Genomic DNA, 27,973 nt, shown 5'->3' with positions numbered 1-27,973 from the left:
GTGAAGTAACAGGGTGATGTTTGTGGAATCTCAATCATCAGCCTTCTGGTTCCAAGCAGTCTGGGGTCTGCATGCTTGTGGTCAGCATGTAGTCACCGACCTCCACCAGGATATTGTTATTTATATCCCTTTAGGAGGAACCAGGAGTCCTGTGACTCTATTGTCCTAATCATTAACTGCTTGAGTCTGCTCTTTGGAACTCAGGGAAGGTCAAACAAGAAGTGGGGACAAGGGAAGGGCTTGTACCTTGGAAGGGCCCACAGGGTCCTCCTCAGTTTCAAACCTACAGAACCTGGAGATGGCCTGGGTGCAGGCAGAGGAGGTGGAGTCTAAGAAGATGCTAAGGTTCTGGACCAAGAACCCAAAAGAAAGGTCCAACATTAGAAACTGGGACGTCCAAAGTGAGAGCTGCTATAGGGAAACTGATCAATTTTAGGCACATTGAAGGAAAGACCATCAAGCTTACTGGGAACCCTGCTGGTATGGTCTTTATGTAAGCTGACCCCTGGCATGGGGAGGAGTGACAGTTTAATGGCATGATGAGGGAGCATTATGGCCCCAAATGCTATGATAGCCTCATGGAGGTTTCAATTATTTACACAAGTTATTCTCAGATAGATTGGCTCATTCCAGTGCTGCTGTGTGTGTGTGTGTGTGTGTGTGTGTGTAACCTTAAAACTATATTTAAGAACGCAGGAACAGATCGGGGTTGGGGTGAAGAACGGTAAATGAAATCATATGGGACAGTGTTTTCCACACTTCCCAGATCATAAGATTTACCCGGATGTCCGTTAAATATATAAATTCTTAGGCCCTTCCTAGTCCTTCTGAATCAGAATCACTAGATGTGGAGCCAAGGAATCTATGTTGTTAATAAACACCCTGGGTGATTCTTTCCAGCATGGACATTTGTGAATAGTGATCGACTGCCAGGTTCACCTTATCACGTGTTAAAATACCCCATTTCCTGACCCCTCCCTTGAAGAGTCTGATCCAGTAGATTTGGGGTGAGACCACAAATTCTGTTTTTAATAAGAAGACTGTGTGACTCTCATGATAAAGTGTGAGAAACCCTGACCCAGGGTTTACCCTCAGGCCAATAACCATAGCTACCTTTTGTTTGCTTGTCTGTGAAGTTTATAGTGAAGGCTCAGAAATCAGGGATAATTATCTTATGTTAAACTCCTGCCCCCTCCCTTTCTCTCATCTATGTTTTTCTTTCAATAAATATCTATTGGGAATCCATTGTGCGAGGCACTGGGGACACAGCCAATAACACTAGAAGCCCTGGAACTTCTGCTCCAGTTGGTAAGTAGGTTGTAGTGAGGAAGTCAGACATGGAACAGAAGGAAGACAGACACTTTCAGGTAACGTCATGGCTCTGAAAGACACCAACTTGGTGTTGTGATTGACAGGAACAGAGAAGGGAGTGACTAGTTTGGATTAGATCAGTGGTTCTCAAAGTGGGGTTCCCAGATCTGCAGGCTGAGCACCAAACGGGAACTTGATAGAAATGCTTAGTCTTGGGCCCTTCCCCAGACTCTGGGGTGAGCCCTCCAGGTGTTCCGTTACACCCTAAGGTTTGAGAACCATTGGATTAGATGGTCAAGAAAGGGAGTGATATTTGAACTAAGTCTGGAATGACAAAAAGGAGGCAGGCATGGGAAGATCCAGGTAGAGGGATGGGTGGTGCAAAGGACGTGAGGGAGGAATGAGTTTAGTGTGTTAGAGAAACAGGAGGAGATTGATGAGCGAGTGAGAGGTGGGCAGGGGCCAGATCAGCCAGACCAGGGCCTTGAGGGCTGGCCATGGTAAGACACCTAGATTTAGGTGACGTGAACGGATATGTGTTTCAACAGGACCTCTCTGGTTGCTGTATGGAGAATGCAAGGGAGCAAGACTGGAGGCCAGGAGGTCAGAGGAGAGGTCATTGCAGGTCCCTGAAAGATGAAGGGGTGCCTGGAACTAAGGCAGGGATGCCCAACCTTGTTTTCATTATCTTCCTTTCCCTGCCCTCCCACGGGAACCTTTGTAGATATTTTATTCCAGATTGCCTTCCCCTCCCCAAGAAATTGCAGTACCATAGATATAGTGCATATGTTTATGTACTGTGGTCTTTGGAGGGCCACAAACCATTGTGATATCTATGATTTTCTTTTTTTTTTTTTTTTTTTAAATTATTAGCACCTTTAATTATTATTTATTTATTTATTTATTTATTTGGCTGTGTTGGGTCTTGGTTTCTGTGCGAGGGCTTCCTCTAGCTGCGGCAAGCGGGGGCCACTCTTCATCGCGGTGCGCGGGCCTCTCACTATCGCGGCCTGTCTTGTTGCAGAGCACAGGCTCCAGACGCGCAGGCTCAGTAGTTGTGGCTCACGGGCCTAGTTGCTCCGTGGCATGTGGGATCTTCCCAGACCAGGGCTCGAACCCGTGTCCCCTGCATTGGCAGGCAGATTCTCAACCACTGCGCCACCAGGGAAGCCCTATGATTTTCTTTTTCTGCCTCCTGAGAGCCAATTTTCTCCCCTCTGGGGATGATACTGGCCCACTGATGATGCAAGGACTAAGGTGATAACAGTGGAGATGGAGAAACATATGCAGCTTTGAATATTTTGGATATTTTGGAGCTAGAGATGCCAGAACTTGCGGATGGATGGGATATAGAAGGAGGGAGAGAAGAATCAAGGAAGACTCCCAAAGTCTGGGCTTGAGCAATTGGGTAAAGGGGGCCATTTGCTGAGATATGAAAAACTGGCCTGAACAGGTCTATCTGCTGAGTTCCATAAGTCACAGACCCGGTGTCCAGGAGGAAATCCAGTTGCTACCAGGTACCAATCTGGCAAGATAGCATGGTGACCATCACAAACCCTGTCTCAAACTGGGGGAAACGTAGGATGGCCCGCCATCTTTGAGAGAAAAGCAGGGTTCTCCTGTGTGCTTCAGGGATAGCTCATTTCCTGCTATATACCTGTGATATTGTGATTTATAATAAGGAACATGTATTTGGTCTTCATCCCAGTCCTGGCACTGAGCTCCTAAAACCTTGGGAATTTCCTAAGTGATGAGAGCAATAAAGGTGTCTTCTGTTATGCTAATGACGTGACTTTTGGAAAGCACTTAAAAATGGGGGCTGGTTGCCAGGGGAACCAACCCTGTGATTGGAGGATTGGAACTTTCAGTCCTACCTCCCTGACCTCTGGTTGTGGGGGGGAGTGTGGAGAGGGGTTGGAGGTTGAATTGATCACCAATGGCCAATGATTTTAATCAGTCATGCCTATGTAATGAAGCCTCCTTAAAACTCCAAAAAGACAGGGTTCAGAGGGCCTCTGGGTTGGTGGACACATGGATTTAAAGAGAGTGGTAAGCCCAGAGGGCATGGAAGCTCGTCACCCTCTCCCCATACCTTGCTTTATGCAGCTCCTCCATTGGGCTGTTCCTGAGTTATATCCTTTTGTAATAAACTGGTGATCTAGGAAGTAAAATGTCTCTCTGAGTTCTGTGAACCACTCTAGCAAATTAATTAAACCCGAGGAGGGGGTCATGGGAACCTCTGATTTATAGCCAGTTGGTCAGAAGCGCAGGTAACAATCTGGACTTATTGGGGTGGCGGGGGCAGTCCTGTGGGACGGAGCCCTTAGCCTGTGGGGTCTGATGCTATGTAATGTACCTCCAGGTCGTATCAGAATGGAGCTGAACTGTAGGACTCCCAGTAAGTATTGGAGAACTGCTTGTTGGTGTGAGGAAAAAATACCCACAGATCCGAATTTTTGGTGCAGAATCTTAACACCCAACACCTTAAACGCCTGAATTTCCTTGGAGGAGGGACAGGTTTCTTAGTCCATTTAACAAACATGGACCCACAACTCACCACAGGGCACGCTCTGGGCTTGAGGCCAGAGGTACAAAGATGAACAGGACATGTTGGTCCGGTTGTAGAGAAAGACATGTAGATGAATAATTCTAGAAGAAGCTAAATGCTATAGGCAGCCTCTGTGGGAGCACAGGGACAGGAGAGAGGCCAGACTCGCTGAGGAAAGAAGGAGCCTCCTCCAGAGGAGATGGCCTTGCAGCTGGGGCTTCAAAACTGAGTAGAAGTAGGGGATTGTGGGGAAAGAAGGTGGTCCCAGGCAGAAGGAAGAGGTATAATTATTATAGATCTATAGGAAACAGAATTTAGGAAGGACTACACTTACTAGCCTCTTAAATTTCAGAACTTCTTTAAATGTGGAAAATAGGAGATGTAGCACATTCATTAAGCTCAACCTCTTGGATCTTTCAAAAAACTACAAACTTACTTAGAACAAAAAATCCTTGGTGTTTGGGTAGGGAACACCTAGGGAAGGGTAGAAAAACGGTTTGAAAAAAAAGAAATAATGGGCTCCAAATGAAAGGTAAGGATGTTTCTTATACCTTGCCTCCCATAGTCATTTTCTTTTCTTTTCTTTTCTTTTTTAATTTATAAAGGTACTGACTTTTTTTTTTTTTAATTTTATTTATTTTATTTTATTTATGGCTGTGTTGGGTCTTCGTTTCTGTGCGAGGGCTTTCTCTAGTTGTGGCAAGCGGGGGCCACTCTTCATCGCGGTGCGCGGGCCTCTCACTATCGCGGCCTCCCTTGTTACGGAGCACAGGCTCCAGACGCGCAGGCTCAGTAGTTGTGGCTCACGGGCCCAGTTGCTCCGTGGCATGTGGGATCTTCCCAGACCAGGGCTCGAACCCGTGTCCCCTGCATTGGCAGGCAGATTCCCAACCACTGCGCCACCAGGGAAGCCCCGGTACTGACTTTTTAAAAAAAATTATTTTTATTTTATTTTTTGTTGAAGTGTAGTTGATTTACAATGTTGTGTTAGTTTCAGGTGTACAGCAAAGTGACTCAGAATATATATATATTCAGAATACATATATTCTTTTTCAGATTCTTTTCCCTTATCAGTTATTTTCAAACTAAGTCCACTGCATGCTGGGCATTGGACTCAGGGCTGAAACACATATCTCATCCAGCAGCTCTGTGTGGATGAATGCAGATGACCTGAGGGGCTATATAAGGAAACTGAGGTTCTGGGAGGTTAAGGAACGAGTCCCAGGTCACACAGACAAAACGTGGCATGGTGAGGACTAGAATCCAACTTGGTTTGATGCCACCCAAAGCCCAGGCCCGTAGCCATTACACTGAGTTCTTATAGGTGCCTGAAAAGATTTGCCTTGTGGTCTCCATAATTGGAAAGCAAACCCCAGTCTGTTTTCAAAGTTTAATTTCCCTATAAAGAAGGTCAGTTCTCAGATCCAGAAAAAAGAAAAAGCAAAAAGATCTGATTGGTTTTATGAGCAGTGGCTGCGGCCAGCGCTTCATGACTGGGCCCCATGTTTCCTAAGCAGTAGATGCTGTTCCTTCCAAACAAAGCTTTGTGAAGTCCGGGTTCTATTCACAGGCTCCTGCCAAGGCAGGGTGTGTCAGGCAGGGCTGGTTGCAGCTTCCACCAGCCTGTCCTGCTTCTCACTCATTATTTATCTCTGGCAGGAAGTAAACACGGAGAGGAGAGTGGGAGGGAGGGAGAAAAGGAGGAGCTCCCTGACTTTTGACACTGGCTGGAAAAGAAGGTCATGTGCTGAATTAGGTGTGTGTCTGCTTTCTGCTCATCTGGTTTCAACAGAACCTTTAAGAAACAGAGAAGAGGAGCATTGTTCCATTCAGAGACAGTGCTTGGAAAATAGAGAAAAGTAGAAAGTAGAGGGGGAAAAAGTCACTGATACTCCCACCAACTACAGACAACTGTTTTTAAAATATTAGTGTGTTTCCCTCAGGCTTTTCTATTTTTTTCTAGTTCTTTATTGATTGTGATAGCTCTGTGCATATATACATATATTTATATATATTTAAATACAAAAAACATATTTAAATAACTTATTTGTATAAATATAATATAACTATATAATATATTTAAATAATTAATGAACTATTTTTAGAGCGGCTTTACAGAAAAACTTAGTACAGAGAGCTCCCAAAATCTCTCCCTCCTCTGTACAGTAGTTTCCCCTATTATTAAGATTTGCATTAGTGTGGTACATTCGTTACAATTAATGTATCAATACATTATTAACTAAAATCTATACTTTACATTAAGGTTCACTCATCGTATTGTACATTCTATGGGTTTGAAAAATGCATAATGTCATGTATCCACCATGTCAATATCATACAGCGTAGTTTCACTGCCTTAAAAATCTCCCGTGTTCCACCTATTCATCCCTCCCTCCTTCTCTCCAGGGGCAACCATGAGTCTTTTAACTATCTTCATAGTTTTTTTTTTTTTTTTTTTACCTGTTTTTAATTGGTATAAAATACGTACATAAGCTTATAAATCTGAGCTTGTTGAATGTTTACACGCCTATACCCCTGTGTAATCACGCCCAGATCTATTTCCATTACCCCAGAACATTCTCTCATGTCACTTCCCAGTCTGTACCTCTGCCCAAGAATAACAACTATTCTGACTTCTACCACCACTGATTAGTCTTGCTAGTTCTTGAATTTCATACAAATGGTATTGAACGGTAGGTATACTTTGGTATTTGGTTTCTTTTAATCAACACTGCTACTTGTTTTTTTTAATTATTTTTTATTGGGTTTAAAAAGGCAAAGCATACAATTTACCATCTTAACCAATTTTAAGTACAGTTCAGTGGTGTTAAGTATCACACATTGTTGTGTAACCAGTGTTTCTGTAGTTTCTTAAGGTAGAAGTTGAGGTCATTTATTTGAGTCCTTCTTTTTTAATATAGGTATTTTAGGGCATTAAAAGTCACTCTAAATGTTGCTTTAACTGCATGTGACACATTTTGATATTTGTGTTTTCATTTTCATTTTGTTCAAATACTTTCTAATTACCTGTTTAATTTGTTCTTTGACTCACAGGCTATTTAGAAGTGTATTATTTAATTTCCAAATAGTTGAGGATTTTCCAGATATCTTTCTCTTATTGATTTCTAATTTAATTCTATTGTAGCCAGATAATGCACTCTGAATAATTTAATATTTTAAAATTTATTGAATTTTTTTAAATGTGTAGAATATGGTCTGTCTTATAAATGTTTCATTTGCAATTGAAAAGAATGTAATTCTGCCACTATCGAATAGTGTTTAATAAATGTCAATTAGGTCAGGTTGGTTGATAGTGTAGTTCCAGTCTTCTATATCTGTACTGATTTTCTATCTACTTGTTGAATAAATTATTGAGAAAAGGGTATGGAACTATTAGGTTATAGTTGTAGATTTGTCCACTTCTACTTTTATCAGTTTTTGTGTTTTATATATATATATTTTTTAATTAATTTATTTAATTTATTTATTTTTGGCTGAGTTGGGTCTTCGTTGCTGCGCAGGGTTTTCTCTAGTTGCGGCGAGCGGGGGCTATTCTTCATTGCAGTGCACAGGCTTCTCATTATGGTGGCTTCTCTTGTTGTGGAGCACGGGCTCTAGGCGCCTGGGCTTCAGTAGTTGTGGCATGAGGGCTCAGTAGTTGTGGCTCGCAGGCTCTAGAGCACAGGCTCAGTAGTTGTGGCACACGGGCTTAGTTGCTCTGAGGCATGTGGGATCTTCCCAGACTAGGGCTCGAACCTGTGTCCCCTACATTGGCAGGCAGATTCTTAACCACTGAGCCACCAGGGAAGCCCACATTATGTATTTTGAAGCTCTGTTGTTAGATAAACTTTCAGAATGGTTACATCCTCTTGATGAATTGAACATTTTATCATTATGATGATCTTCTTTATGCCTGGTAATATTTTTTGCTCTAAAATTGACTTTGTCTGATGCAATATAGACACAACAGCTTTCTTTTGATTAGTATTTTCATGGTATATCTTTTTTCCCCTCATTTTTTTACTTTTAACCTATTTGTGCTTGTTAAGCAAAATTCGAGGTGCCTTTTTTGTAGGAAGCATATAGTTGGATCTTGATTTTTTAATCCATTCTGAATACCTCTGCATGTTGACTGCAGTATTTATAACATTTACATTTAATGTGATTATTAATATAGTTGGTTTAAATCTACGGTCCTGTTGGTTTCTCTGTACATCTATTTTTTTGTTCCTTTTTCCCTCCTTTTTCTCCTTTTTAAAAAAAATTTAGTTTTATGATTCTACTTTACCTCCCTTTTGACTTATTAGTTACAATTATTTGTGTTATTTTAAGTGGTTGCTTTAGGATCTATAGTATATATCTTTAAAGTATCACAATCTACTGTCAAGTGATATTGTACCACTTCATGTATATTAAAAGAATCTTGCACAGTATACTTCCATTTCTCCACTTTTGGCCTTTGTGCTATTGCGGACATACATTTTACTACTACATGTTACAAATCCCACAGTATATGTTATTTTTGCTTTACATAGCCAATTATCTTCTAAAAGAGATTTAACTAGTAAGGAAAAATGACTTTATATTTACCTGCATAGTTACCATTTCTGGTGCTCTTTATTCTTTTATATAGATCCTGATGGCCATCTGGTATTATTTTCTGTTGGTTTGAGGGACTGTCTTCAATATTTCTTGAAATACTGCTCTGCTGGTGATGAATTCTTTTAGCTTTTGCATGTCTGAAAAATAATCTTTTTTTTTTTTTAATAAATTTATTTATTTATTTACTTTTGGCTGCACTGGGTCTTCATTGCTGTGCCCGGGCTTTCTCTAGTTGTGGCGAGTGGGGGCTGCTCTTCGTTGCGGTGCACAGGCTTCTCATTGCGGTGCTTCTCTTGTTGCTGAGCACGGGCTCTAGGCTCACGGGCTTCAGTAGTTGTGGCTCACAGGCTTAGTTGCTCCACAGCATGTGGGATCTTCCCAGACCAGGGCTCAAACCCGTGGCCCCTGCGTTGGCAGGTGGATTCTTAACTGTGCCACTAGGGAAGTCCCTGAAAAAAAATTCTTCATTTCATCTGTGTTTTAGAAAGATATTTTCACTGTGCAAAGAGTCCTTAGTTGGACAGTTTTTTTTTTTCTTTTATTGCTGTAAAGATATCCCACTGTATTCTAGCTTGCATTGTTTCCAAAATCTGATGTCATCCTTAAGTTTGTTCTTCTGTCTTTTTTTCCTCCAGCTGATTTTAATGTTTTTTACTTTTTCACTGGTTTTAAGCAATTTGGTTATGGTATGCCTTGGTGTAAGTTTCTTCTTGTTTCCTGTGCTAGAAGTTAGATTCTTGGATTTGTGGGTTTACAGTTTGCATCATAGTTGGAAATTTTGCAACCACTATTTCTTCAACTGTTGTTTTTAATGTCTCTGCCCCCTTTGGGGACTCTGCACATACATGCAGCTGCTTGAAGTTGTCTGACAGCTCACTGATGATCTGTTCTTTTTTTTTTTTTTTAAGTCTTTTTCTCTTTGTGTTTCATTTTGGGGAGTTTCTACTGCTATGTCTTCAAGTTCACTAATCTTTTTCTCTGTAATGACTAATCTGTTATTAATCCCTCCCAGTGTGTTTTTCATTTCAGGCATTGAAGTTTTCATCTCTAGAAGTTTGATTTGGTCTTTTTTATATCTTCCATGTCTGTAGTTATCATGCGCAATCCTTCCTCTAGCCTCCTGAACATATGGAATACAGTTATATTACTTTTTAAAAAGTCCTCGTGTACTAATTCTGTTATCTGCACAATTTCTGGGTTGACTTTGATTAATTGAGTTTTCTTTTCAGTCTGGGTCTATTTTCCTGCTTCTTTGAATGCCAGGCACTGTGGACTTTAAGCTTTCAGATTCTGGATATTTTTGTATTCCTATAAATATTCTTGAACTTTGCTCTGGGATGCAGTTATTTGGATCAGCTTAATCCTTTCGGGTTTTGCTTTTAAGGTGAGACCAGAGCAGCATTTAGTCTAGGGTTAATTTTCTCCACTACTGAGGCAAGACCCTTCTTAGTACTCTAACAGACGTCCCATGAATTATGAGGTTTTCCACTCTGGTTGGTAGGAATGGGAACTATTCCCAGCCCTGTATTAGCTTTAAGGATTCTTCCCTGTAAGCTTTTCAGATGGTCTGTACCTAGTCCCATGTGGTTTCCATACATATATGTGCCAATCAGTGTTTTGTACAACTCCAAGTTCTCTCTTTGCCCAGCTTTCACTTCTTGGTGCTCTGCCTTGGGAACTTTACATGCCTTGGTCACCCCCCCAGCACCCAGCTCCATCTCCTTAAGTCAGGGAGACTATCTGGCTCCAGCTGGGGTCCCCCATCCTGGGCCACTTTCTCCAGGCCTTAAGCTGGGGCAAGAGCAGGGCTTACTCTGTTACTTTCCATCTCCAGGGATCACTGCCCTTCATTTCCTACATCTCCTGTAGAAGCCAATCCCCCATCAGCCCAACCTCCTGTTAGTTAATAATTCTTTATATGAAATTTTCCAACCCTGGCTCCCTGAAAACTTTGAAAAACCACTGTATCAAATTTTTTTCTTTAAATGGAAATGCAGCAAAAAACACCTGGCATTTATTTTGGGAGAGGTGGGGAGACCCTTCTAGAAAAAAAATTGTAGTAAGAGAGAGGATGCTAGGGGCAAGAGTTGTTTCTCTTTTCTCTTCCAGAGCAGCTTGTATCACAGCCACTTGCTGTCTCTTGTGTCTTTTTACAGCCTCAAATGCCAACTTTGACAGCAGTTAATCTTCCCAACTGCGTCACTGCAGCTGTATTAGAGCTGGGAAGGAGCCTAGGATGGTCTTTATGTCTTTGACATTGAACCAGCTTGGCCACCACTAATGCTGACTCATCACCACCACCCACACCACCATGTAGACCAGTGGGATCACAGAGAGACAGATCTCAGCAAAATGGGTCATCCCTGGGACTTGCTCTAACAAGAGACACTTAGTCACATTTTTGAGCTCAGTCTCACGTAGGTGACATTGGTAACATCTTCTTTTTCAGAGAGTGGCCCAAATTCACTGAAAGATTTTTCAGTCATCAGGGGAAAATTCCAGTGTGTTCTCTGTTTTGCACTTTGTTGACTAAGGGAGGAAAATTATTCTAATATATGTTAGAAGTCTTATCAAGAAGGAATATAACAAAAACATGTTTCCCACTATTTCTTGTCCAAAATACCCTTGTGGTGTCAAAATAAAATAAAAACACCCCCATAATCTGAGCACATGGGCAAAATTGTCATTTGCATTTCTCCATGGATGACTAGTGGGATTTAATTTACATTTCAGGAAAGCTTCATATTCTCAGTTAAACATTCTACCCAATTCCTTTTTTTTTTTTTTAATTTATTTTTATTTATTTATTTAGCCTGCACCGGGTCTTAGTTGCAACACGCAAGATCTTTTAGTTGTGGCATGCGGACTCTTAGTTGTGGCATGTGTGCGGGATCTAGTTCCCCGACCTGGGAGTGAACATGAGAGCATTGGGAGTGTGCAGTCTCACCCACTGGACCTCCAGGGAAGTCCCTCTACCCAATTCCTTGATTTGTGCTTATTAGAATTTTAAAAATCTTTATTGTGAATAAAAGCAGATGCCTCTAGAAAACAAATTTATGGTTACCAAAGAGGATACTGGGGGGTGGGGAGGGTGGATAAATTAGGAATTTGGGGTTAACATATACACACTACTATATATAAAGTAAGGAAACGACAAGGACCTACTGTATATCACAGGGAAATCTACTCAGTATCTTATAATAACCTATAATGGAAAAGAATCTGAAAACGAATATATATAAATGTAAAAAACCAAACAAACAAACAAACAAAAAAACTACCTGTATACAACACTAAAGACATTTGATTACTTATTGTGAATAACATTTATGGAAATCTCACTTTGTGATCACATCTTACTTATCTTCTTCAATAAATATCTTATTAGATTAAAAACAGACAAACAAACAGAAAACCCAGATGCCTCCTCTAATGGGATTGTAGTTTTATTTTTGGTAATTGATCATTAAGCAACATCCAACCGATCAAAAGTAATTATTATGCCAGAAATGCATTTAAATGAATTTCTGTTTTCTTGTGATAATATCTACATACATTTGAGATACAGTGACAGACAGACAGAAGGAGGAGACATGGAGTTCATTCCAGCTACAGGGAAGGCTTGGGGGTCACACTCCAAGCCCAGCACTGAGGCTGGGAACCACACAGTTTGGTCAACACCCACATGAGGGTTGCTGAAAAAAATTGGTTAGGGGACAGTTTTTGAATTTTCTTTGGAATTCAGTTGCCTGTGCCTATGCCCTCGTTATGCTGGTTAATGAAGTCTCAAGAGTGGACCAACACCTTGACCTTGAAGTCAAATAAAAGTTCATGTGGCAAAGTACAGGCTGAATACTAAGGATGCTTTGGTGTTTCATCCAACCCCCAGCACACACACACCCTTTCCTCCAATAACTCTTTAGAACCTACGAATAATTTTCTTTCATTTACTGCATGGATTGCTTAAGCATTGTGGTCTTTCTTTTTTCTAATGCAGAAGGAGCACAGAAAAGAGTTAACACTGGATTTAAAATACAAAGCTGAGTCTGACAGGGCTGCCAAGGTCAGCAGCCTCGCTGGCATCCATATAGGGAGCGTTGTTTGGACGAGTTAGGGCTGTGAGTGTGGATTGGACCTAATCTGCTCGGGACCGCAAAGAAGTTTCTGAGGAGGTGCCTTTCTACGTGAAATACCATGTTATAGTTGTTAAAGCATGGCGGCTGTCATATCCTTATTAACTTGAGAGTCCTTTGCTCTGCACAGATCACTCAGCATGTAAATTCCTTCTCTGAAGGTTCTGGAATGGCGATCCATCTCACAGTGTAGGACTCAACCTAAGTGAGCAGTTACGGCGTCCGTTAAAAATATATTTTTTATTCATCCCATTGTTGACTTAAAGAAAATGCACAACGTTGGAGTTGTGGGTGAAGTTTTATTTGGGGCAAAATGAGGACTACAGCCCGGGAGACAGCCTCTCAGAGAGCTCTGAGGAACTGCTCCGAAGAGGCGGGGGGCAAGGTCAGTGTTACATATGACGTCAGTGAAGGGGGTGCGTGCAGCCAAGCACACGTCTCAGCAGGAGGCTGCTGCTAGTCACGAGGAGCACGTGTCTCCGTTCATGATTTTAGTGCTTTTCTAGATATGAGGAGATGCAAGACATGGGGCTCGTAAAACCTCCTCCTGAAAATATCTAACTATCTGAAGATCTGTTCTGCCAGTTTTTCCCAGAGCACAGAGTGCCTCATTCCTGATCTCCACCCTGAACTCCTTTCAGGGGGTGTTGAAGGTCAGTGGTCACAGCAGATTCTGAATCAATTGTGAAGAAGATGGCCGGAGTCAGAGAGGGAGAAGGAAACCAGCTTGATCACTGGCGAGGCTGGCCCAGAGGAAGAGCCAACCAGGGGCTCGGCATACTGTGCTGGGAATCAGCTCCCACCAGCGCCAGGCTGTGTGCCAGGGCAGGCTGCCCTGAAGGGCGGGGAGGGCTGGCCCCAGCGAGCTTGCTACATGCAGGCAGCGGGGAGAGGGGCTGCACTGTGGGTGAGCTCATCTCAGTGACCTTGAGCACCTTAACTCCCACCCATGGGAAGACTGGACCTACGGGGGGGCTGCCTTCCCCATCTAACCAATCAGAGAAGCCTCACTTCCTGGGGCGACGACCCAAAGGGAGTGGAGAATAGGGCGGAAGTGTCAGACTTCTCAGAGAACTCAGAAGTGTCAGAAAAGCCCCTAATTTGTGGGCCAAGTCATGATGCAGAAGCTGAGGAGCGCCCACAGCCCCCGTGCCCTCACCCCAGCCCCAGCCGTTAGCCGTGTTTGAGGACAGGTAGTCCCCAGGGTCTGTGGTCTAACTTGCTGGATCTCCCTCGGCCCCATGCCTTCCTTTTCCAGAAACTGCAGCAGAATGCAAAATGAGTAACAGAGACGATGTTCTGTGGGGACACCTTATCATCTTTTGAATTAGACTAATTTATGAAAATTACAAATCATTCGCAGACTTCCGTGCTTTATAATTAATAACAGATCACTTGCAGTGTACCCCCTAACTTATCAGACCCACCAGTGCGCAAAGGGACATTTGGTTGAGTAGTGCTGCCTTAACCTCATTTCTTTGGCAGAGGTATTAAAACAAAAGTACTTTGCCTTTCCTGGGCCTCAGTTTCCTCATTCCTGTAACATGAGAGGTTTGGACTAACAGATCACTAGAGTGCTGTGATTGTATGGAAGAAAAGAACTTTCCTAATCTTCAAGTCAAACAACCAGAATTTGGGAGCATTTCTGCATATTTAGAATCCTTGATTTGCATTTAGTTGTATTTGTCCATCCATCCATCCATCCATCTGTCCATCCCTTCACCCATCCACCCATCCATCCTTCCATCCATCATCCACCCAACCATCCATCCATCCCTTCACCCATCCATCCATCTACTCATGCATTCATATATTCAATGTTTGCAGTATGCCAAGCACTGGCGATACAATATTGAAAAGAGGCAAGACCCAGTCTCCATTATACTCCAGTGGGAGAAATGGTCATCCTTTTTGATGGCAGCTGTGACTAGTGCCCTCACTATGTAGGGCTGTAGAAGGAGATCTGATCCCAGAGGCCAGTCCAGGGAGGCTTCATTGAAAAGTGAAGATTGGGGCTGAGATACGCAGGGAGGAGCAGGAGAGCTCCAGCTCCAGGAAAATTCAGGGATGGGGAGCTCTGTGTGGGACGAAGCCGGAAAGGTAGGCTGGGGGCACAGCTGATTGCAAAGTGAAGCCACCACCGTAGAGTCTTCCCATGAGGGTGACAGGGTCAGGCTTTCATTTCTAAGCCATTGCTCTGGCTGCAGCCTGGAGAACAGAATGCACAGGCCAGAGTGGGTGGGAGAAGAGGCTGCTGCATTGGTCCAGGAGAGACGAGGCCAGCAAGTACAGGGAAGCAGGAGACAGCAGGGTCCTGGAGCCAGGCGGGGCTTGATCTTGCTTTGCCATGGGAGCTCCACGTGCGACCCGGGTCTGGTCTTGAACCTCTCTGTGAATATTTCTTCATTTGTGCAGTGGGGGGCATCCACTCTGCCTGGCTGCTGTGTGGATTAAATGTAATCATAACTGAAGTGCTTAGCACGGGCTTGGCCTTAGTAAATGCTCAGTCAGTGGCGACTCTCCATCTTGACGATTTTGCTTTATGGTTTTGCTGGTTCCCTTAAAGCTTGGTAGTGCAGGGGCATGCTTGTTTTTCCCTGCACCAGCCTCCTTCCTCTTTTCAAGCATTCCTACTTGGCTTGAGTGTGTGTCTTCAGAGCTGTTCATTTAGGAACCCATCTGGATGTGATGGTCTCCAGCTACGATGGTGGGGAGGACATTTTCTGCATCTCCATCCTCTGCTTAGACCTTCGCTGCAGCAAATCACCCCTCCTCCCAGGTCTCCACACCCCATGCCTCTTGCTTTGTTGGCTGGGGACGTCTGGTCTGCACCGGGGAGGCTGTGCCCTCCCCTCCTCAATTCAAAGGCTGCGCCCACTTTGGGCTGAAAGCCTTCCATTGAGAACACGCTGCCCAGCCCACAAGAGCTTGCCTTTGGATTCTGAGCTGAACCTCCGTCCTACACATTGTGATTCAATCTTGCAGCACAAAAGGACATTATGGAAGCTTCCATTAACGCAGAGCCCTCACAGATGAGTTCTTAGAATTTTTCCTGCCCTTGGGCAAATCTGCTCGTGGTGAGTGGCTTTAATCTGGTTTTAAAAATTGGCTTCTGATGGGCAATCACAGAGATTGCTGGTGCCCAGCTTAGGCAAAATAAACCAAGGCTGGGTCCTTATTTTGAATGGAGTCGTATGCTCACACTCTGGGAGATGTGTTCCTAGTTGCTGTCTCCAAGGACCTGCAGGCTTTCAAGGTGCCCAAACTGAGTGAATTTGTCACCTCGTCCCCAGATGGTCCTGACTTCAGGCAGCCTGAAGGAAAGCCACACACTCTCCTGAGCTAGCAGCTGCTGTCAGAGACAGGACAACAGAGCTGCTTTGTTTGTTTTGTTACCAGCGCAGAGGGGCTGTGTTCTGCGCTTCTTGAACAAGCAGACATAAATAGGAGCACTTCATTTATGAATTACACACCATTGATCTCATTAGCTACTAAACAGTTTGGCACCCTAGTTAAAGATTGGGACACAATTCAGTGTAAAGAGCTTATTAAAAGGAAAATGGCCAGATTCAAGAGTGCAGAGTTGCTGGTTCTGGAACAATCCATTGATTTCCAGAAATGCTGCTCTGCAGAGACCAGGCCAAGGCACGTTACCTGCACACCTGGTGGTTTCACACATGTCAGTCAGCATGGGGCCAGGGCTCTCCGTGGGCACGTCTGTCCTCATGACCATGTGAGGATTGGAGGGATTCACATAACTTACCCTCTGAGTTTTCTCTTCTTTGCTCTTGTCAGCCTTGCTTTTTGGTCTGAAAGTGCTAATCTGGTTGAGATAGTAGCCAACTCTCTTTCTTGGGTCCATCTGAAATATTTGCAATGTCATATGTGCAGGAACAAGCATTAAATCAGGACAACTAGTGTGGTGACATGTGTACACACCTCCTTCAAGGATGTCATATGATGTCATGTACATTTCATAGGTGAGGGGCTTGGCAAGAGGCTGGAATGGAGCCAGGTAAAGAGCCTTTCGCCCTCTGTCTCAGTTTGTTCAGCCTGCTATAAAAATACCATAGACTGGATGGCTTAATGACAGACATTTATTTCTTGTGGTTCTGGAGGCTGGAAATCTAACATCAAGGTGCCAGCAGATTCCATGTCTGGGGAGGGTCCATTTTCGAGTTCACAGATGGACGTCTCCTCTCTGCGTCCTTACAAGGCAGAAGGGGCAAGGAAACTCTCTTGGGTCTCTTTTACAAGGGCACTAATCCCTTCATGGGGGCTTCACCTTCATGACCTAATCACCTCCCAAAGACCCCATCTCCTAATACCATCACCTTGGGGATTAGTTTTCAACATTTGAATTTTGGGGACACAAACATTGTCCCCCTCCATGGAAGTTTTTATTTTTGGAGGCAGCATAGAGTGAATAAGAAGATTATGGCCCAACAGATTCAAGCTTAACCTCTCTGTTCTCAGGGTTCTTATCTGCAAAATGGCAGTGATAATATCCATTTTGCGTGGCTATTGGTAGGGTTAAATGAGATAATCCATGTAAAGCACTGATGTCCAATAAATTTCATCCATTATTATTTTCCCAGCTTTTCATTTTGGAAATTTTGAAACCTTAAAAATGTTGAAAGGATAGTACAATAAATGCCCAATATACCTATTGTATTAGTCTGTTCACACTGCCATAACAGAAGACCACAGACTGGGTGGCTTCAATGGCAGAAATTTATTTTTTCAGTTAGGGAATTCCAAGGTGAGGGGGCCGGAGGGTTGGTTTCTGGTGAGACCTTTCTTCTTGGCTTGCAGGTGGCGCCTTCTTGCTGCATCCGCTCATGGCCTTCTTGTCTGTGTGAGCGACTCCTGGTGTCCCTTCCTCTTCTTATAAGGACTTCAGTGTTACTGGGTTAGGACCTCCCTCTTATGACCTCACTTAACCGTAATTAACCTCCTTAAAGGCCCCGTGTCCAAATACAGTCACATTATAGATTAGGACTTCAACATATGGATTTTTAGATGGACACAATTCAGTCCATAACACATATTTCTAAATTTGAACAGAAATGGACTTCATCTTCCCACTATATGCATCTCTCATAAACGGATGTATATGCGTTGCCCTGCATGGAAAGATAGGATTTTGGTAGTGGACATGTAGAATAGACTCTTTCCTCTGGTCGTATCCAAAACACTGTGGGTCTATGAATATGTGAATATGTGTGTATGTAATAGTTACAGGAAGATGCCATAAATTTTCCTCCCTGTAATAATTTCAAAGAACATGGTAAAAGCCTTAGAAAAACCATACTTCTGTTAACTTTGCCTTGAGCAATTTCTTTTGATACTGAAAGATATATGATCGTAAAAGTATATAGAATCACAGCTATGTAAAAATAACAAAAATTGCACCCCCTAAAGAGTTGTGTAGGAAAAAAAGGAAATTCACTAGAACACTTCAGGTGGCAAGCATTTTTTCTACATTTTCAAAATTTTGTATTGGCCGTATATTGCTTTTAAATTTAAAAAATACACCTAATTAAAACTATATAGAAAAAAAAACTATATAGAATTGAGAAACACGTTCTAAATATGGCATGTGATAAGCTATTTTACAATAACTGGATAGTTGATGATCTATAGCAAGTCCATGACTCTGAGCCATATTCCCCCAAGTTTCCTGCATGTTCACAGTTTTTCTTTATACATTGTACAGCAAAGTAAGTTGAAGCTGAGACACATATGGGTAGGAAGGTAATTCAGCTCCCAGGAATTTTATATGTAGGTCATATGCAGAAATTCCACAGCTAAATAGAATTGATTTTTGGATTATGCCTCACAGTACCACCCGCTGAATGTAAAGAATCAAGTTAACTTTTTGTCAAGAATAGCTCTTTATTTCAAAGCATGGCTTTGCCCATTTTTGCCTTTTTCCTGAACATCTAAGGATCCCCAGAAGTGTTCAGGACCTCTTTGTAAACTACACAGAGCTCATCCAAATTCTCTATCATGGTTTATATTTATTAAAAATGTTCTGAGTTTCCTGCATTGTAGACAATTATGAATTAGTTTCCATATTTCCCGATTCACTACTGACCAGCATGGAAAGCCTCAGATTGAATGTTTGAGATTTTCTGCACTAATTTTTGCAGAGAGTGAGGGCACATGTCATGGTTACAGGAGGGGTGGGATTGGGGCGGGGGGTCTCTTCATGGAGAGGAACGAGATGCACGAGGATGGTGTGTGTTGTGGCCTTTAGTGGGGAGAAGCATGGAGGGATTTTGCCTGGGCTGTGGCTCTATCCTTGGCATCCATGAGAACTGATAAAACAATAAATGTTTTCATTGTTGGCAGCGTCGGGCACGGAGGTTCCTGCTCCACTTCTGAGGGTGCTACCAGCCCGTATCCCTGCATCGTGTCCCCAGAGGTGACTGAGCCAAGGAAGCACCCACGGGAAGCCAGGGGCCAAGAAGATTCTCCACTGCCCAGCCCACCGGAGCCCTGGGAGCAGGGGAGTCCCTTGGCCTCCGTGCCCTTTGCCGAGGGTGCCCCAGAAGGTTGCTTGGCAAGCCCAGCAGCGGAACCTGAAGATTGTCCCCTGGCTCAACACCCCCAGAGGGAACCTTCCCCAAATGCCCCAGGATACGGCCCAGCAGCCTTGGTCCCTGGGATGGACGGTTCTACTCAGCCCAGGGTGGTTGCAATCGCCCCCAGCGCCAGAAGAGAGAGAGGACCGAAGGAAGATGAGGGGCAGAAACTGTCTTCCTCCAGTTCCATTGACCAGTCGCCGGGAATTTCACCAGCTGCTCCTCGAGAGCCGATGAAGGTGCAGCTGTGTGGAGAGGATGGCTGGCCTGGTGGTTTTGAGTCCCAAGGGAAAGAGGCTGCAGGTGGCTTTCCCCTGCCAGAGTCTGGGCGGGGAGCCCCCATGGCCCCTGCTGCAGCCCAACCAGGCCAAGAGAGCTCAGCCGGCCTGGAAGAGTCCCCCCCAAAACCCGAGAACCCGACCCCGCAAGATCCAGCCCCTAAATGCCAAGTGGAGGGGCCGCCTCAGGATTTCACCGATGACTCGGGATTCCTCAGGACCTGCCCTCCCAGCGGGAGTGGTTCAGGGGCGGCCCAAGAAGCCGAAGCGAAGGTCGCTGCCCGGGAAAGCTGCCCGCAGCAAATGGGAGCGCATCCGCCGCCCACAGAGCTGCCCTGGGAGTCACTGGGTCCTGCCCTGGCGCCGGGGGCCAAGGGCTCTTGGGAGGAGACTCTGGATGCCCCGGATGCTCGGGGTCACTTGCAGACAGGGAGGCGAGGAGCCGAGCCCCGACAAGCTGTCTGTGTGACGGCAGGTGACCAGCCCGAGGGGGGCTTGCTTGTGAGCCCCGAGCCTGCCCCACACGCAGCGACTGAGGAAACGGATCCAGCTTCAAGCCTCACTTCACAGCCAGCTGCTCGGGCCTCTGCTGCTGCAGAACAACCCAGGGAGATGATTTCCGATGCTGCGAGGCCTGTTCTTACAGACCTGGCTAAAGAGCAGGCAGAAGCAGGGTTGGCAGGGCAGGAGAAGCACGCATCAGACCTCGCAGGAGAGGGAGAGGGTCCAGAAGGAGGCCCCAGAGAGGTTCCTGCTCCTTCACCCCCGGAGGAGAGGGAAGAGCTCTGGAAGAGGGAGCAAAGCCACGAGGTCCAACAAGGGGTTCTGCCCCTTCCCCCTCCTGGTGCATCAGATGAAAGTGTCAGAAGGTCACTGGGGCCAAAGGATGAAGCCAAAGCCCCTGAAGGTCCAGCTGTGGCTAAGGAAAGCACACTGCCTGGGGCCGACCCTAGAGGCCAGGAAGCAGCCCCAGAGCCACCTGAGGGTGCAGATCCTGGGAACCTTCAGGGAGAGCAACCCGAAGCCTGCGGCTGCAAGCCTGACCCAAAGGTGGAAGAGGATGAGGCTTCACAGCTAACTGGCGGTGTGGAGAGCAGCAGCCTTCCCAGCAGGGCCTCAGCACAGCCGCTCAGAGAGGAGGCCCCCGGGCACGTGGACAGGCCCGGCTCTCCGTCAGAAGATGCAGCTTGGAGCTCGGTGGCCTGTGGGATGATGGAAGAAGCCCAAGTGGTCCATGCATCTGCTTCACTGCACCAGCTCCACGAGCCGGATCCCATCCCACCCTCTGGGCCGGATGGAGCCGGTAAACACGTTTTTCCCGAGGGAGCTGTCCGGGAGGGGCCAGGACTGCAGACCAAGTATTCTGACACCTTTCAGGATGTGCGGGGATTGGGAAGAATGGACCCTCTTCCTGCTTTAGAATCAGAGAAATCGGATTTCCTGTCAACTTCCGCTACAGAGGTCATCCCCAAAGCCCAGGAGGCGGAGGGCAAATCTGAAATAAAGACGAGGAGCCACCCATCCGTACAGAGGCCCGGCAGCTGTGAAGGGGAGGGCTTGCTGACACCGCCCCACGCCCATGGGCTGGGGCGTGATGCAGCTGGACAGGAAGTCCACACCGATGGGCCACCTCCCCCTGCGGAGGAGAACTTGGCAGTGGACTGTGGGCTCACGACCCTCGGCCCGGAGCAAGGTCAGCAGGAGAACCTGTCCTGCCCAGGGGACAGCGGGATACGAGTAGCTGCATCTGAGAGGCCCTCGCTGTATTCTGAGAACCGTCTCCAGCAGTCCCAAACGGACCCAGAAGCATCCATCTCTGAAACGCTCAGGGAGAAGTCCCAACAGTGCGAAAGCGAGAAAGAGACTTCCCCAGGTGATGCAGAGTTTCAGAACCTGGGTGCAGACTCTCCCCAAACCCACATTCCTGTGGAACCTCGGGAAGATGTGAGCTTGCCCACTCACGGAGCAAAGGAACAGGCTTCTGAATCAGAACTTCAAAGTGAGCTCCCCAAGGGCAGTCTGTCTGATGCTCCAAGTTCAGCTCCCGGGCACACAGTTCCGGAGAATCGTACGACAGAGCCGTCGGAGTTGTCAGCACCAAAGAGACTGGAGTTGTCTGCACTAGGCGGGAATGGGCAAGAGGGAGAATGCAGTGGCAGTCAGCTGTCCAGGGGCCCACCTCCTGCAGCAGACACCTTACAAGACTCTGCTCTTGCACGTAGCTTGAGCAGAAAGGAGAGTTGCTGTGCTGGACAGGGGCCAAACAAGTCCCAGCAGGAGCTGGTTGATGGGCTGAAAGCTGGCAGCCAGCATGAAGAGGCATGTCTCGGGGATGCAGGCATTTCGGAAGCAGCTGACGCTTGGCCCCCGCTCCAGGACTCGGGTAAGACAGAGAAGGCAAGTGGGAGCACAGTGGGGGCCCCGCCTTGTCGGCCTGATTCAGTAGCTCTCCTGAAGGCAGCTCGCTGCCCACCAGCTCCAGCACCTGCCGGCCCCAGAGTCGCATCCACCCAGGAGGCCCCAGAGAGTGAGGCCGGTGGTGAAACCCAGGAGGGCAGGCGGCAATCAGGGTTAGCCCCAGAGAAGGAAATGGAGTGTCCTACTGCCACGGATGCAGAGGCCCAAAAGCTTCTTGAAAGTGTCCCATCAGCCGAGCATCAAGGTGCGGGTGGTGGGACTGCTGAGATTGGTGGGAACGCTGATGGAGGAGACCTGGGGACACAACGGGCTCCGGGGGAGCCAGGAGAAGCTGCTCGGAGTGGTGGCTTCCTCCCAACAGACCAGTGCCCCTCCCCTGGGGAGGAAGCTTCTACCTGTGCCCTAGGTGAGCCCTGCCAAGCTGAGCAACCCTCCGCCAGCTCCCAGGATGCCTTGCTGCCAGCCAGAGAGCTGGGTGCGATTCCCAGGAGCGTGGTGGATATTTCTGCAGCCCAGGCTGTCCCCGACCCAAAGAGGCTCCTGTCGTCCAGGCCACCAGAAGAGGCTACTCCTGAAACTCCTTACCTGCATATGGAGAGCGCTGCCAGGAAAGGGGCAGAAGACAGTGGCGTGAAAGCTCTTTCACCTCAAGGCCTCAGAGCTCCTGGTGAAAGCCCTTGTCCCACACGGGAGCCCCTGCTTGTCTTGGAAAATGCCTCCTCCACGAAGGTACCGTGTGACTCCCCTGCCCCCCTCGGGCAACCAGGAGCTGCAGGTGAGGAAACCTCTGCCGTGCCAGCCAGCAGCGGAAGCCCCAAAGCTGGGACCTTTGAGGGACCCGTGGACTCCGTGCCCTACCTGGACAGGGTGCCACTTCTGGCCAAGGGTAAGCAGACCGCAGAGGAGCAGAAAGGGTCAAGAGCTCCCGGGGCAAGTGCCAAGCCCAGTGAACTTTCAGCACACCTTGCCAGTGAGGAGAGCACGGCAGGTGATGCAGCAAGGGAGAGAGAGCGCAGTGGGGAGAGGATGGTAGACCCTTCCAAGGATCCCAGGAAGGGAGCATCAGCTGGTGTAGACGCCAGCTCCAGGCAGACCAGTATGATCGCTGGGCTCCCTGACTTCAGGGAGCACATCACCAAGATCTTTGAGAAGTCTGTGCTTGGAGCCCTGACCGCCGATCGGCCCCAGAGCACACTGGGAGAAAAGGCAGGAGCCGGGAAGAGTGTGATGGGCAAGGACCTCGCCACGCCAAGCCCAGAGAAGCTTCCAGATGGGACTCAAGGAGTGGCCATCGCGTCTCTCCCCACCACTCCTGCCGGACTCTGGGTACAGTCAAAGGAGAAGCAGCAAGAGCTGGCTGTAGAGGCTGAGATTTCTCGTCTGGGTCCCCAGGATCCAGCTCCAGAAAAGCTGCCGGGGCCGGCATGGCCAGCTGCAGAGCAGAGCCTGCCAGGTGCCAGTGTGGGGAAGGAAATGAGTGGGCCTCCACAGATGCTGACAGAAAGCAAGAAGCCAGAGGGGGCTGGGGAAGGCTGGCCGGGGCTTGGAAGCCAGGCCCACTCACAGCAGGAAAGCGGCCGGCAGGAATCAGCTTCGGGTCTGTCTTCACAGGTGACTTCTCCAGAGATCCCCGATGCTGACTTGCCCTTGGCTCCCCAGAGCCATGGAGAAGGGGACGCAGTTCAAGACGACAGAATTCCTTCTGGAAGACAGCACCAGGAAACATCTCGCCGAGACAGTCAACCCAGAGAAGATGGTGCCCAGGGCTTTTCTCACCCAGGGGCTCTGGGTGACATGTCAGTGTCTACCTCTGCCCAGAGAGCATCTTCTCCCCATGGGAATGTTCCGACTGTGGCCGAGGCCATCAGTGAGGCCTGTACCCCAGACACGCTTAGGGGTGAGAGGAGGCATGGAGGTGCTGCTGGGATCTCGGAAACACAGAACGCCCTGGGCACCCAGAGCACCCTGGAGCCACGAGCTGGGGAAGTGGCGGAGGCTCCCCTGGAGCCCGGCTTGGGAGCAGAAGCTGCTGGGCAAGCAGAGGGTGACGTCACTTGGAGCACAGCTGAGACCGGGGCACATGTGTCTGACGACCTGCCTGAAGCAGGTACTACGAGAACGTTCTCTGCTGCGGCTTGTGCCTCGGCTCTGCCGGGAAGCCGTGGGGACCCAGGCTGCTCTGAAGGGGCTCTGAGGATGGAGGCTGCAGCCGCCCCGAGCGGGGACAGCCCGGCCGGGCACCCGCAGGCTGAGGAGCAGCCCGGGCCTGAGCTCCCCGCTCCTGCTGGGGATGGGAAGGTGCGTGTCTCCTCACCTCCAGAACCTGACGAAGTTCGGGACCTGAAGCTGCAAAGCCTGGATCCAGAAGCGCTCGACGCCGAGAGGTACTTAAAAGAATAAATTCCTATGGGAATATGGGGTCAGCCTCAAAAGTGGTTCCCACTTGGTTTTAAAAAGTCAGTCAAAGAGATGGGTGGTTTTAAGAAGGTAAATTTTCCATATCTAATTGTTTAAATTTACCTGCTCACAATCTCTGGATGTGCTGTGATTCTGAAAAATGTGAGAAATGGTTTGGAGGCATGGGAGCTGTCTGTTTAACGTGTCTTATGCCTTGCCTTGTGTTCTTTTAATTCTTCTAACTGAAACTGTTCGCAAAGCATGAAATGTTTACAGGCTGGCAGTGCACTATAAGGTCATAGGTTATGGTCAATCAGAAGTTTTTCTGGAGTCCAAATACATCTGCTTTTGAATCTGGATTTATTTATGCAGAGTTATGCAGAGAGACCTAAATGATCCCAAAGCATCTCAAAGCCATTTGCTGCCTGAAGCTAATTTTTTCTAGAGATTTTAGTGAAGTAGACACTTAAAGCTTTAATTGGGAAATGGGCTTTTCAATAGGACATGGAGAAAAATGCCTTTTTAAATATTTATTGCTTCTTTTACCTTATGCCAGAAAGAGCTCTGGGCCCGGCCCATCCACCTTACCTTTGGTTCCTGAGAAGGATGCTCCAAATGTCGTGGGCGAGGTCATTTCAGACGAGACCAGAAGTGCAGGAGGAGCAGAAAGGTCAGTGAAAAGGTAGCAGCCTTTGGAGAACCATGATACGTGCCTTTGGCAGAGACATGCTGGATGTTTGGCAAAGGAGAGTACTGCTAATATATGAGTCTTTATCTAAGAAAGAAACACCTAGTCACTCCCGTTCTTTATACAGGTAAAGCAGTGCCTAAGATAACTGCGAGCTCCATTGCTGTAAAAGGAATTGAGTGAGTTGCTTTCATATCTGAGCTTATCTTTGTTTTCCTTAACAGCTTTATTGAGATGTAATTCACAGAGCATATAATTTGCTCATTTAAGGTGTACAATTCAGTGGCTTTTAATATATTCACAGAGTTGTGCAATTATCCCTACAGTCAACTTTAGAACATGGTCATCCCCCCCCAAAGAAACCCTGCGCCCCTTAGACAGCACACCTCATGTCTCCCAGCCCCCTGAGCCCGACACCTCCTAATCTAGTTCTTTACCTTTTGAGGCAAATGGACTCAACTTCGCTTTAATCTCAAGCAGGAATGTCTAATCACCAGCAGCAGTCACACCCCTCTCAAGATTAGAGGAGGACAAATGATAGATGCAACTGTGAATCCCAGACCTTCGCACTTTGCAGCGTACCTGCCTGTTCTTTCCTAAGTGAAATGCCACCCTGTTGTGCAACAGCAGCTGCTGGGAAATTTCATCCTTTGGGGGAAAGGGAGATACTGTGGCAAAGACACATTCTGACCAAGCTTTGCAGATCCTTCAATCTTTGGCTATTCCAGAGCTCTCCATGTGTATGTGTGTGTGTCTGTGTATGTGTGTGCAGGCACACACGTGTGTGAGTGGGGCGGGGTTGGACTTTAAATTAGTACCTGTGGCTGGCCAGTGTAGCCTACCAAACAGCTGCAAGCATTTTGTAAATGATTTGTTGCATATTTTGCACATGCTGAAAGAATGCATGATCACCTGTTTTTCGAGTCTGAGCGCTTCCACCGACACCCAGCTGCCTTTCCTGCCCTTCGAGGGCGACTCTCATAACTCTGGGCCAATGAGATACGGACGCTGCTGCCGAGACAGATGCAGTTTTAATCTGCATTGGACACTTGTCTCCGCTGCTGACTTAGCACAAAATTCCCTGCAGCCCTTGCTTGTATGTATTTTTGACCTTCCCAGTTAAAGTGTAGGAAAAAATGTCTAACTGGAAAATCCTCCCCTCCCCTCCCCATAAATGTTAGATTAGCTCCTTCTTCAGTCCCTGGATGTTTTATCACCTTCTTGGAGAACAAGAAGATCTCAGGACCAAGCATATAGTAGTAGTTCAATAAGTATTTCATGGCTCTTTGTTTTAATCACTTTAAATTTTAAAATTATAATTTCTAAATTAATATTAGCAAATTCGTAAGGTATAGAAAAGTATAAAGAAAAAGAGAAGAATCCACAACCACACCAATTAACGATGACTGGTGTTTATTATGTTAGTGTCGCTTCATCCACTGTTTTTTCCTGTTTAAATTCTGAGTCCTTTTTTTCTGCTGCCATCAGAACTCTCTGCAAACATAAATCTTAGTGGCTGAAGTTGTGTGACTTATCACAGTTTACAGAGCAGTGGACATTTACATTATAATGGGTGTTCTGTGCACTTTGCTCTGGTGGAGGATTTGTCAGGTGGTAGACTTTTAGATTTTTGAGTTGTGCTGTCCAATTTGGCAGCCACTGGTCACATGTGAATGGAGATGTGCTGTAAGGGTAAAACACATCCCAGAGGTTGAAGATTTAGTGTGAAGAAAAGAATACAGGGAATTCCCTGGCGGTCCAGTTGTCAGGACTCTGCGCTTTGAACTCGGATCCCACAAGCCGTGCAGTGAGGCCAAAAAAAAAAGAATACAAAATACATCGTTAATAATTTTTATATTGTTGTATGTTAAAATGATAATATTTAGGATGTACTTGGTTAGAATATGTTACTGAAATTAATTTCACATTTTTTTCTTGTTTCTAATGCGGCTATCAACCTTTTAAAATTACCTATGTAGCTTTTGCATTCAGGGCTTGCATTTGTGGCCCATGGTCTACTTCTATTTAGATCATTGGGCTCCAGAACCTGCTTTGCCCTGGTCCTTGAAGGAAATGAGGATGGAAAAGGGCTGACCTTTCCTGTGCTTTGGGCTCTTAGGAAAAAGGCCTGCCACTCTCCCATTGGCTGAGGATTTCCAGAAAGAATTCTGAATGGACCCTCCCCTCCAGCTTGCCAGGTGGGGTGACCTCTGTCTCCCCTCCCTCGAGGGGAATTACAGGGGCAGCAGCACCTGACTAAATGGACCCCAACAGATTCCACTTTATACTTAGTAGACAGTCAAAGGTCTCTGGAAGGTATAGACCAGCTCTGTCCAATAGAAATAGAACATAACATAGCACAGGGAAATCAACTCTGTGCTTTGTGACCACCTAGAGGGTTGGGATAGGGAGGGTGGGAGGGAGGCGCAAGAGGGAGGGGATATGGCGATATATGTATATGTATAGCTGATTCACTTTGTTATACAGCAGAAACTAACACACCATTGTAAAGCAATTATACTCCAATAAAGATGTTAAAAAGAAAAAAAGAAATAGAACATAAGCCATAAATGTAATCCTAACTTTTCTAGTAGCTACATTCAAAACTAAACAGAAACAGGTAAAATTAATTGCAATACTACATTTTATGTAACCCAATATAACACAAATATTATCATTTCAACATGCAATCAATATATAAATTATTAATTTGATATCCTACATTCTTGCTTTCCTATGAAGTCTTTGCAAGCTGGGCTGTATTTTGTACCCACAGTGCATCTCAGTTTGGTCCGGCCACACTCCAAGCCCTCAGCAGTTCCATATGGTGAGTAGCTGCCCTCTGGAACACCCCAACTCCTCACAGAGCTCTCACAGCTATCGAATGATCCAGAAGGCCAAGCCTTCCCACCGTGACCCTCATCTCTCAGCCCAGCAACTTCATTCCTACTTTAACACAAACGTAGGGAATGCTTCTGTGCCTTGGGGGTAGGCTCAGTAGCCCCAGT

The 27,973-nt window shown here is 46.4% G+C and overlaps 1 protein-coding gene across 13 annotated transcripts in view; it reads left to right on the top strand.

Annotated features, from left to right (window-relative positions):
* Positions 1-27,973, top strand: part of TACC2 (transforming acidic coiled-coil containing protein 2) — a 209,174-nt gene that overhangs the window by 46,296 nt on the left and 134,905 nt on the right. For 11 of the 13 annotated variants that reach the window (XM_057531486.1, XM_057531484.1, XM_057531483.1 and 8 more), the window contains 3 exons: positions 18,952-24,264; positions 24,834-24,947; positions 27,742-27,792. In XM_057531486.1, coding sequence (XP_057387469.1) covers positions 18,952-24,264; positions 24,834-24,947; positions 27,742-27,792 — 5,478 coding nt within the window. The remainder of the gene's footprint in view (positions 1-18,951; positions 24,265-24,833; positions 24,948-27,741; positions 27,793-27,973) is intronic. The other 2 variants (XM_057531493.1, XM_057531487.1) reach the window with 1 other exon arrangement.

The sequence above is a fragment of the Balaenoptera acutorostrata genome, chromosome 16 (genome assembly GCF_949987535.1).
Source record: "Balaenoptera acutorostrata chromosome 16, mBalAcu1.1, whole genome shotgun sequence".
In the NCBI taxonomy this organism is placed as follows: Eukaryota; Metazoa; Chordata; class Mammalia; order Artiodactyla; family Balaenopteridae; genus Balaenoptera; species Balaenoptera acutorostrata.
Note: the sequence above shows the minus strand (reverse complement) of the source record. Positions and strands in the feature narration are given on the sequence as shown.